This window comes from Chiloscyllium plagiosum, chromosome 5 (assembly GCF_004010195.1).
Source record: "Chiloscyllium plagiosum isolate BGI_BamShark_2017 chromosome 5, ASM401019v2, whole genome shotgun sequence".
In the NCBI taxonomy this organism is placed as follows: domain Eukaryota; kingdom Metazoa; phylum Chordata; class Chondrichthyes; order Orectolobiformes; family Hemiscylliidae; genus Chiloscyllium; species Chiloscyllium plagiosum.
In genome coordinates this window covers 41,908,685-41,920,817 of record NC_057714.1, presented here as the reverse complement: position 1 = coordinate 41,920,817, position 12,133 = coordinate 41,908,685, and the positions used below count along the sequence as shown (strand labels likewise).

The 12,133-nt window shown below is 40.1% G+C and overlaps 1 protein-coding gene across 2 annotated transcripts in view; it reads right to left on the bottom strand.

The window, feature by feature from the left end:
- The window catches only part of LOC122549829 (serum paraoxonase/arylesterase 2-like), a 63,799-nt gene that overhangs the window by 30,479 nt on the left and 21,187 nt on the right, over positions 1-12,133 (bottom strand). For both annotated transcript variants that reach the window (XM_043689915.1, XM_043689916.1), the window contains exons 4-6: positions 11,889-12,054; positions 8,274-8,400; positions 251-451 (exon numbers count right to left, since the gene is read on the bottom strand). In XM_043689915.1, coding sequence (XP_043545850.1) covers positions 251-451; positions 8,274-8,400; positions 11,889-12,054 — 494 coding nt within the window. The remainder of the gene's footprint in view (positions 1-250; positions 452-8,273; positions 8,401-11,888; positions 12,055-12,133) is intronic.

Genomic DNA, 12,133 nt, shown 5'->3' with positions numbered 1-12,133 from the left:
ACACTTTAATGGATTTTTCTCTGATAAGACAGACCCAGCAGATCCTAACCACAGCCTTACATTGATTGTAATAGTGAATCGGGTTCGCTTCATGCTGCTTTTCTTTGTTGTCCATATCTGTCACAAGCACAACATTATGCAGGAATTACTGGTATAGTGAATGCTGTTTTACATTACTAGGTGTAGAAAGTAAAGATTCATTTACAAGCAGTTCCCTTGATCACCGCCAGATAAAACTCTCAGAACTTACCTTCCATCAGGGGAAACATTAATCCCATTGGCTAATCGAAATCCCGTTGCCACTTCTTTTACTTCAGAGGGACTGTAGTAAACAACATTGCACCATGACAAGCCGATAAAAAACTCCAAGGCCTGCAGGTGTTCCTGAGCGAAATAATGGTCGTTGGTGGCATAGAATCGGTCAGAGCCTAGTGCAACAATATCATTCACACTGGAAGAGAAATATGAAGAAATTCACTCTCGAAACTGGGGACGTGTTACATACTTTCAATTATACCACAAATAGTTTTGCAATAGTCTTGCAATATTTACAAAGAACAAAATCTCTGACAAAAATACCTAAATTGACTCGGAGGATGTATCTGTACCATTTCACACAGACAGACTGTAGGGAGAGCCATAAATAGATGTAATAGGGAAGAGTATAGACATTTGGCTTTTATATATTTAGTGGGAGACAGCAATTACAGTTGTACCTCTCTTCAGGTTGAATTGCAAAAATAATACCAAACTGCTTTATCCATTAAAACAGAAAATTCTATAAAAGGCCTGTTTCTTTTAATAAAAGGCCTGTTTCTTTTAATAAAGAAACATTGTTAAGATTTGAGCTGGATTAGAGCTGTGGCAGCTTCTGAACAACCACAGAGACAAGGAAAGGGATCGAGCCAAGTGAAGAACAAAAAAAACGGACAGTCTGAGAGAAGGTGGATAGCAGGAAAACTTAAAGGATAAAATCACCATGGTAAGGGCATCAGCAAAAAGGGACAGAATATTCTGCAGTGACAAGCAATTGAACCAGATATTGTGATCATATTGATACTGCTGAGCTTTATGGTTATCTATATGTTCGCCTGTGCAACATGTATCACAGAGACTTGGGTTCTTGTTGAGACAAAAGGTTTTTCACCGTATTGACAACACTAGCTATTCACATGACTACAATATCAGAGTTACACACAATCTAGGTTCTGTACTTACTAATGTTACTGCACATTGTATACACACACACCTGACCAACTGAAAACACTGCACTAACTCCATGACTCCATGACAGAGGAAAGTCTGCCTTGGAAAAGTAAAGGCCTTTCTGGTCTGGAACATATACTATAATACATCCCCCTTTTCCTCTTTAAATAATGGAATCCTCTTTCAATAACATTTACAAGAATGTACATTTACAAATAACCTCAATACACTTAGATAATGCCTTGGTGGAAGAACATGAACAGCTCCAGTCCTCGTACAATTGTCAGGACTTGGTGAGGCAGCTTTTCTCTGCAACTTGGAATCTGTCGTTACAGGTGACTATGTGTAATTTCTCACGAATATATGGTATTGTCTGCTGTGATAACTTCCTTTATCCAAGTAATCCTGTATGATGGTGGTTGATGATATACAGTTCAGAGACGTTGTCTATTTCTTCGCAGGAATTGATCATTTCTCTTCACAAAACATATAACTTTGGTTGGAATCACTTACAGAGCAGCTTTTCATAAACCCATGGGTTGATAGGAAAATCTTAAACTCATGGTTTATCCTGGATCAAGTGGATATCTCTCTGTACACTGGCTAATCATGTTCCTGTATCATTTTCTCCCTTCTAGCCAATAAAGCTCCATGCACATGTGCTTGGGTGTTGAGGGCGACAGTGGGAAAGACTCCCTGTCTCTGTCTCCTAAACACGAGTTGGTGAGGGTAAAACATTTCCTCAAGGATTTAACGTGGCTATCCGAGAAACATGGCAAGTCACTTGATATTTAATGGTTACGAATGTTATGGTATGAACCTTGTGTTCCGAAAGATGATTCAATTGAGAGTGATGGAAAGGGGAGGTGATATCTTGAACATCCCATTTCCTGCACATTTTTTGGAAAGGTGCCCAAGTGTTGGACACAATTTACTGGGGTACACAGAATATACAGAATATGGCAGACAAGGTATCGACACCCACTGCACTAATGGTGTTTCAGATTTGTTGCACAAAAGCGAGTTTGGTGAAATGGTTGTTGAGGGCGGTAGTGTTGACATGTTTCATACAAGTTGCTCAATGTCTTTTGTCAATGCCAGGCCAATATACTGATTTACGTGCCATGACAAACGTTTTAGCTAATCTTTATACCCATGTGACTCATACATATCTCGTCTTACAAGATTTGTTGTAGAGCTTGAAGATTGACCACTTGCTTGGTTTTGAAAATGACCTTCTTGTAGAGTCTGAGTTCATGTCTAATTGACCAGAAAGAATGTTCCAGGTCAGGAACAGTTGAATATGGTCATGTCACTGAGCGGTGATGATTTTTAAGGGCTATTGCAGCTAATCACGCTCTGATGTAACTTTTCAAAACAGCTCTGCTCAGCTCAGACCAACAAGAATGTGACCAATGTTGTTCTCTGAAGCTTTGGTGTTGTGACTGACCTGTTAATTAGCTGATGGGGCCATAATAATGTAGATCTGTACATGCTGGTAAATCAGTGATCATAGCTGGTCCATGTCTTTCAATGATATCAAAGATTTCAGGTGTCCATCCTGCAGATCCACACTGGCATTTACGATGGAGATTACCCACCAGATTAGATGTCAGACCTCTGTGTCTCATGTGGATTGCATCATGCTGTGCAGTTTCCACAGTATATTAAGATGAGCACGAGCACCAGGGTTAACCATGGAATACAATGCAATGTTGTCATTTCCTTTTGGGGTATATCACTTGGATGGAGGTAAAGCCTTCAATTTTTCTGATAGCAACTATGTGGTGTGTCAAATTCACTCGATGTACTGTCTTACTGAGGTCTGTGAGCTGTAATATTGCAGTTAGCTCCCTGACTTCAGTCACGTGCATGCCTGCCATTGGCAGAACTTTGAAAGTTTCTTTGACATTGTTCTGTAGTTGTATCTTGTCTGGGGGCATAAAGAGAAATCTCAAAGAAAAATGTATTGTCTTCTATATTTTCATGTTTAAATTCTGTTTCCTTTAAAAAATGGACAATCTTACATGGCTTTAAAAATGGCCAATTCTGATCACATTATTGTAGTTCTAGGAGTTTCTGGACCTCCTCCATTGTAAAGACTTTCTAAGTGAAGCTGAAACCGCGGCCCTGGAGATGATCTGGATGCTAATACTTTTATAGCTAGCTCATCACCTCCCAATGGAAACTCTAATAAGGGGCCATGCTGTTAGCTTAATGTCATTCAATTGATCCACTATGATGGATCATCAACACCTGAAATGCCTGTCTTTGGCACATGAATGAAATTAGAGCTCGTAGAATTATATACGCAATTCAGAGTTTCTAACCCAGCTGCTGTTTGACCCCCAGAAGAAAAGCAGGACTCCGGGCTGAGTTAGTAGCCTGTCTTGGATGCTCGATTACTGTCTCCAAGTTGCTGGCTGGAAAGAAGTCTGCATTTTGACTGCAGGAAGGAATACTACTGGGCCCAGCTTACTTTGAAATTACTAATTGACTGACCCAAGGACGTTGTAAACTCATACAAACTGATGTTCAACATGCCTGAATTTCTGAAAACATGTCGTTATGATCTCTCTCTCTCTCTTTCACCCCCTGTCAAAGCTTCCTAAATTTCTTGAATTCTTGTCTGTCGGTACCAAGTGGCTAAACGATTCCTCAACATTTTGAAAATTTTGTTAATGAAATCTACTTTGATTTCATTGCGAGAGGTTTATTTCAGGATTTTGTTCAGGGTTTAAACATACAATCTAACACCATTAATTCCAAAATATTCCTTTGTAAATTCAAAACACACAAAAAAACACTCAATATAATACTCACACCAGAATCCCTGTATCTAACACCTTAGTAGGTTTAATTCATTTGTGACTTAAACTTTTAAACTGGAACTGAAGGCAATTCCTTCCTGGAGAAATCACACGCAAGAATTTCAATATACCCAAGTATACCTTAGCTTTAAGTGACCACTTTTGAGTTTTATCCCAATGCTTGTCTGACTCTTCACTCTAAGAACCTAATTTACAGTAAACCTTTCCCCTCTCAGGAACCCCAATCTGTAATGTCATCCCATTCCAAGACCTTCAAAAGACTGCCCTAGTTTCCAGTCTTGGTTGAGCTTCTTTCTGCTGTTTTTCGGCTAACTCACATGCATTAATCTGTACATCTGGACAATTTAGACATGAATTGTTTCTGAGCTGCACTTTTCTTGAAATCATTTGAAGTGATCCTCATACCTCATGTTCACAGGATTTAATCCTTTTGAACTAATATACAGAGAGGCACTCTGCTATGAGTATTATATGAATGATGGTTTGGGAAGCATACAATAAAAGTGGTTTTGCATTTAAAATGTAGAGATATATTTAAATATTTGTGGATGATATGAAACTCAGAGGAATGGCAAACTATAATACAAAACAAATCAACCACAACAGGACATAGATAGACCAGACAAGTAACAGCTGGAATTTAACACAAAGCGTGAGGCAATTTTTTTAATGCATTAAATCCAGACCCAGTTTAAAAAGTCAAGGCAGATGATCTTGAGGTCGGTGTACACAGATTCTTGCAGATGGCAGGACATTTGGAGAGGGTCACTAGCAAGATCATAAAGAATCTTGAACTTCATCAGAAGAACAGTCAAGAATAAACAAGCAAAATTATGCTGAATCTTTACAAAGCTCTTGGTAGACACAATTAGAGTACTGCATTCAGTTCTGGTCACCATACCTTAGAAACAATAATTAAGGGTAAATTGGAAAGGGCCGTTAAGACTGATATGTTTAATTAAAGGAGAACAAGAGAAATTGTTCATATTAGCACAAAGACTCAGGCTCTCAGATACAAACTTTTAGGCAAGTTGCAGGGTGGGTTGGAGAAAGAACATGTTTAAACTACAGGTGATAAATGACCTGGAACTCAATGACTGTTGGTGGAAACAAAGATGGAGACAATCAGTGACTTCTAAATGGAAGTTGGACAGGTGCTGCAGGGAGATGGGCTTGAGGAATAGGGAATAGACTGAGGAAATAGGACAGACTTAACTGTAGCGCTGAATTGATAGGCCAACTAGCCACTGTTTGTGCCATAATGGTTGTATGAATGATGTGTTTTGTTTCTGAAAATGTCAGAAGAAACACCAAATAAAAATTTATCCTCTGAATCATTCTAGAGTTTTAGAACTCAAAATAGAACATGCTCATCATCTCATCTGTTCAATGTCAGTACCACTACACACCTCTAGACAGTTTTCAGCACATACTTGGTCAATTTCTACCTTGAAGTCCAGGGTACTCACTGTCACTTGACCCTGAGTTAGCTTTATTGTCTGTGTCTGGACCAAGTTCTATATGAGATCAAGAGCTGAGTGGCCCTCGCAGAATCCGAAGTGAGCAGGTTATTACTCTCAAATGCTGCTTGATAGCATTGTTAATGACACCTTCTATCACTTTACTCATGATTGACTGTCACTTGACCCTGAGTTAGTTTTATTGTCTGTGTCTGGACCAAGTTCTAAATGAGATCAAGAGCTGAGTGGCCCTCGCAGAATCCGAAGTGAGCAGGTTATTACTCTCGAAATGTTGCTTGATAGCATTGTTAATGACACCTTCTATCACTTTACTCATGATTGACAGTAAAATGATGTGGCAGTCATTGTCTGGGTTGGATTTGTCCAGTTTTTTTTGTGGGTGGTACATATTTTGGTAATTTTCCACAATGCTAGAGAGATGCCAGTGTTGTGGCTGCACTGGGACAGTTTGGTTAGAACTGGAGCACAACGGTACACCAGGTGGAATGTTGTCATGGACCATAGCCTTTGCAGTATCCTGAATTACTATTACCTCGAAATATTCAGGAGGGAAGATATGGGCAGTGCTATAGCCAATGACCATTATAAATTAAATGATGTTCTAGCAAGGCTGAATGTGTTCAAGGTCAGTCAATCCTCAAAGGGTTTGGTGGTATTTATCACAGAGCAGGGATTAAGAAGGATATCTGTGAAGGATTGACCTTCAATAAAAGAAGACAATTGACATTGAAGAATACCAGACAACTAGAAGCTGGTGATTACAGATGTTCACAGTCAAGAAATGGTGAAGAAGAAGACAAGCAACTACAGACACATTTATTCACTTTCATTTCAAGTCCAGTAATGAAACTGTTTATTAGAGTGACTGGATTATCATAAAAGAAAAACATTGTCATACTGCAGTCAATATGGGTGCCTACACATCCGAATTTTAAGTCAACTCATATGAATTATCTGAAGCCATATGTGTGTGGTTTACCTCAACGTCCAAAAAGTTTGTGACAAATGGCGAGTAATGAAACTCAAAACTGAGTATTCAGGATAACCTCTGAATACCTAAGAAACTAACTGAACATAGGAAATAAGAATTCATTTAGTAGTTATTTGGTAGTAAGAACTTGAGTATTGTTAGAAAACAATTGTCAGTTTATTGTCTTGTACATATCAAGACAATTCACATGAACATCAACAAAAGGGGGAGCAATGTTTTTATACTGTTTGTGCGAAGTGAGCATTGGCAAGTGGGCTGTAATTGGTAGAGGTGTTGCCATGAAAAATGCACCAGTTAGATAGTGACTTACAATTAACTGCCAATTTGTTTAAATTTAAACCACACAGGTTGATTAATTGGTCAAGACATTATCCTGAGGAATGATGCAGGTAACTCCTATTGCGTACTCAGTTAAAACAGGCAGTGTGTGTACATATTCCTTCTGTCTACAAAGAATAGAGCCTGTGTATTAAAATATGTAGTTGCCAGCAAGCACAAATGCATTACATTGGGTGCCCAACCGATTTTCAGCTTAATGTGCTGTACACTTGGAACAATGCAGCAAATGTTGTTAATTGCAGAATCGCATCTCATGTTGAACACTGTGTTTTGACTTGTGTAACCACAGACTAGCTGAGTATGGTCAGTTCCTTGCCTGTTATGAACTGCCAAAGAACATGTTAGATGGAGATTAAAGGACCAAGCTGGCAACAGTCATTTTTTGTTCATTCCTTAGTTCATGCCTTGACCAGTCATCTTGTTTGTTTTAAATTTATGCAAAGCCATTAACGGTCAGTCATCATCTAACTGGTACAACCTTCATGGCAATATTTTCACCAATCACAACCCACTTGCTAACCCATCAGTATGCTTTACTCATAGAGCATAAGAACGTTGTTCGTTTTACTGGATACTGATGTGAACTGTCTTGATGTCTGCAAGAAAGAAAGCTTTGACAAAATGCTTTTTATCAGCAATATTCATGAGGTGTTATATCAATGGTGAGGAGGAATTGAGGAGTAAAGTATGTAATGGATTCATAATGGTTTATACTTTCATAATGAAACTACCTAGAGTTAGAAATGAATCCGAATTGGTCAAATTTCCAGATGATATAAAATTAAGAGGTGTGGCAGAATCGAAGTCAGCTACAACTACAGAAAGTGTTAGACAGGATATGAAAGCAGCCAGCACAATGCACCTATCACCTTTAAAAGTGCAAATATTTCAATACATTCGAGATGATTTATGCTACGTTTCTGTCGCTATTGTTTTAAAGCCTTCTGTACACGCTAAACTATAATTCAGACACCTTTTCAAAGGCGATTAGTTTCCCCGTGCCAAATGCAGCTCTGACTGTTGGTTCCAAAAATAGTCCCCATGTTCGGATTTCAGAGACCAGTGCAGCCAAAAAGAAAATGAGAGGGAATGCTGGTCCCTGGACTAGTGTTTCAGAGGCCCAGGGAAATTGTGTTCAAACCTCACCACAGCAACTCGTGGAGTTTAAAATTCAATTAACAAAATCTAGAATGGAAAGCTAGCATTAGTGATAGTGATTTTGAAATTTGTTCATTAATTTCCTTTAGAGAAGGAAATCTGCCAACCTTCCCCAGTCAAGTTGATGTGACTCTAGATTGACAACAATATGGCCGACTCTTAAACATCCCTGAAACAGCACGTCAAGCCATTCGTGCAACAATTGCTGACTTCACCAGCGATGCCCGCATCCAATCAAAAAAAAATTAATAAAAGAACAATGTGTACCTGTGTAAAAGTTCATGTTGGATGGTCTTTAAATGAAGCAAACTATTTTGTTCCTCTTCAAACTCAAAAATCTCCACTGTGGTCCTTTTCTGTGGATGGTTCACAACAAAAACATATACAGTATCATCTAGAAGTAAAGAAAGCAACATTAGTAAAATGCTATATGCTCCTATAGACACTGTGGAGACAAAATACTGTCTTCTCATTGAGGGTACCCTCTGTTGTATGTGTGGCGCTATCACCATTCTAATAGGGACAGAGTTTGAATAGATCTAACAACTTAAAACTGGATATCCACAAGGCTCTGGAGGTCCACCACAGCAGTAGAATTATATACATTCTGCAACCTCATGGTCAGGCTCATCCCTCACTCTACCATTGACAGAAGATCAACCCTGGTTCAATGAGAAATACAGGAGAGCATGCCTAAAAACATGGTGCCTAAAAATGGAAAAGTTAGAAGATTACTTGCATATCAAAACGTAGCTGCAACGGTAAACAGATCTAAGCAATTTCACAACGACTGGAATAAATCTAAGCTCTGCATTCCTTCCACATCCAGTCATGAATGCCGGTGTCAATTAAACTATTAACAAAAGGAGAAGGCTTCTCGAAGTTAGAAGAGCAGAACATCAGTACAAAAGACAAGATGCAAATACACCAGCCATCTTCAGCCATAACTGTCGAGCTAATGATCTAATTCAGCCTCTTCCTGTGGCCCACTATATCACAGACACCAAGCAGCAACCATTTTAATTCACTCCACATGATATGAAGAAACAGCTGATGGCACTGGATATTACAAAGGCTATTGGGCCTGACAACCTGACAATTTTTCAGCAATAGACCAAAGATTTATGCTCCAGATTCAGCTAAGCCTCTAGCCAAGCTGCTCTAGTATGCTAAAACACTGGCATCTGTCCAGCAATGTGGAAAATTGCCCAGGTACATCCAGAGCACAAAAAGCTGGACAAATCTAACCCAGCCACTTTCTGCTCTATCAACTTACTCTCAATTATCAATAAAGCGATGGAAGGTGTCATTGGCACTTACATAGGAGTAACCTAATCATTGACACTCACATTAGGCCATTCAGTTCCTTGTCTCAAAACAGCCTTGGGCCAAACATGGATAAAAGAGCTGAACTCTTGAGGTGATGCAAGAGTGATTGCCTTGATTTCATGGTCACATTTGATTGAGTATTGAGGAGCCCTGGCAAAACTGGAGTCAATGGCGAATAGGGGAACAACTGTCATATCTAGCACAACATATGATGTGGCTGTTGGAGGTCAGTCTGCAGCTTCAGTCACCTTCCCTCCATCATAAGGTCTGAAGTAGGGATGCTCACTAATGATTGCACAATGTTCAGCATCATTTGCGACTCCTCAAAAACTGAACAATCTGTGTCCTGGACAGCTGTAAGACCTGGACATGTTGGCTGACAAGTGACGAGTATTGCTCGCACCACAGAAATGCCAGACAAAGACCATCGCTCCTTGACATTGAATATCAGTGCTATTGTTTAATACCCCAGAGTAACATTCTGACTGTTACTATTGACAATAAATTGAAGTGCACAAGCCATATAAATGTACTCAAAGACATAAATTGCTGAAAAAAAACTCAGCAGGTCTGGCAGCATCTGTGGAGAGAAATCAGAGTTAACATTTCAAGTCCAGTGATCCTTCTTCAGAACTGATGGTAGCTAGGAAAAGATTGGTATTTACATAGAAGCTGGGGTGGGGGAATGGGCGAGATTGAGCTCAGATAGAGAGAAAAACTGTTCGACTGAAAAAGGGGGGTATTTGTGGGTTCGTCTGGGGAAATGAATAGCTGTTTCTGGGAACTATTATTCACTGACAATGGGTTGTCATATAAATAGTGAGGTAAAAACAATAACTGCAGATGCTGGAAACCAGATTCTGGATCAGTGGTGCTGGAAGAGCACAGCAATTCAGGCAGCATCCAACGAGCAGTGAAATCGACATTTCGGGCAAAAGCCTAGTGTGGCTACAAGAGCAGGTCAGGAGCTAGGAATTTTGTGGAGAGTTCACGATCTGCTGAACGCCCTGAACCCTGTCATCTAGAATTGTAGAATCTCTGCCAGTACAAATATAAGCCATTCAGCTGATCATGTCTGCACTGATCCTCCAAAGGACATCCCACCATTTCCCTATAACCCCACATTGACGCATCCCACCTAGCCTGTATATGCCTGAACACCACAGGGCAATTTAGCATTGCCAATCCACCTAACCTGCACACCCGCACAGTCACCCAAGGCTAGAGTCGAACTTAGGTCCCTAGTGCGTAAGGCAGCAATACCAATCATTGTGTCACGGCATCGCCCATTGCACATCTATAAAGGCACAAGTCAGGATTGTGATAGAATACCCCACACTTGCTTGGATGAATGTGGCCCCAACATCACTCAAAACGTCAAAGCAGTCATAGAATCATTGGGATGCACAGCATGGAAACAGACATTTGGGTCCAATTTGTCCAGGCCAACCAGATAATCTAAATTAACCTAGTACCATTTGCCAGCACTTGGCCCATATCCCTCTAAACCCTTCCTATCCATGTATCCAGATGCCTTTTAAATGTAATTGAACCGCCCCCACCACTTCCTCTGGCAGTTCATTCCAAAAAGGCACCACCCCCTGCATCAAATGTTGCCCCTTAGGTCCCTTTTAAATCTTTCCGCCTCTCACCCTAAACCTATGCCCTCTAGTTTTGGACTTCCCTACCCTGGCAAAATTCACCCTATCCATGCCCCTCATGATTTTATAAACCTCTATAAGGTCACGCCTCAGCCTCCAACACTCCAGGTAAAACAGCCCCAGCCTGTTCAGCCTCTCCCTATAGCTCAAATCCTCCAACCCTGGCAACATCCTTGTAAATATTTTCTGAACCCTTTCAAGTTTCACAACATCTTTCCTACAGCAGGGAGACCAGAACTGAATGCAGCATTCCAAAAGTGTCTGAATTGGACCACATCCACTAGCTTTGACAGTCTCTCACTCGACTAGCATTGAACAGTGGCAATAGTGTGTACCATCTACAAGGTGCACCGCAACACCTTACCAAGATCCTTTGTTAGCAGCTTCCAAACTTGTGACTTCTGCTGCCGAGAAGGACAAGGACAGCAGAAGAATGGGAGCACCACCCTTTCAAGTTCCCCCTCAAGTCACACACATCCCACCTTGGCGTTACATCACCATTCCTTCACTGTTGCTGAATCAAAATCCTGAAACTGCCTTCTGAGAACCATTGTGGGTATACCGATACTACACAGACCGCTGAGGTTAAAGAAGACAGCTCAAAATCACCTTCTCCAGGGCACGTACAGACAGGCAACAAATGCTGTTGAGTATCAATATCCACATCCCATTAATAGATTTTTTCAAAAAACAATGCCAGAATTTGGGTGTTTTAAAGAGTTAAAATAGTCATCATTTCTAATTATGTTCCTATTGTGAAATAATAAAAAATATCAAAATAAATCCAACATTAATGGCAAACTATTAAATGTCTTTCCACCTCACCTTATTGATTATTGTATTTCTCTGACCTGTAATTCTCCCAAGTAGCAGTAACTTCATTGGCACTTACCCTCATCTATATATGTACTCAACCCATGTGGATTAAAGGATTCCACATCAAACCCACGACTGATCCTCAGTTGAACAGCTTTCAGGACTGGTTGATTGAGATCCACAAGAAGAATCTGGCCTGGTTGATCACCAGCAAAATTAGGCATTAATGGATACTTCAGGCCCTTAAAAGCAAATGCAAGAAGAAGAAATAGAGAAGACAAAGAACAAGTTTATTTTGCAGTCATAGAAATAATTCACAGT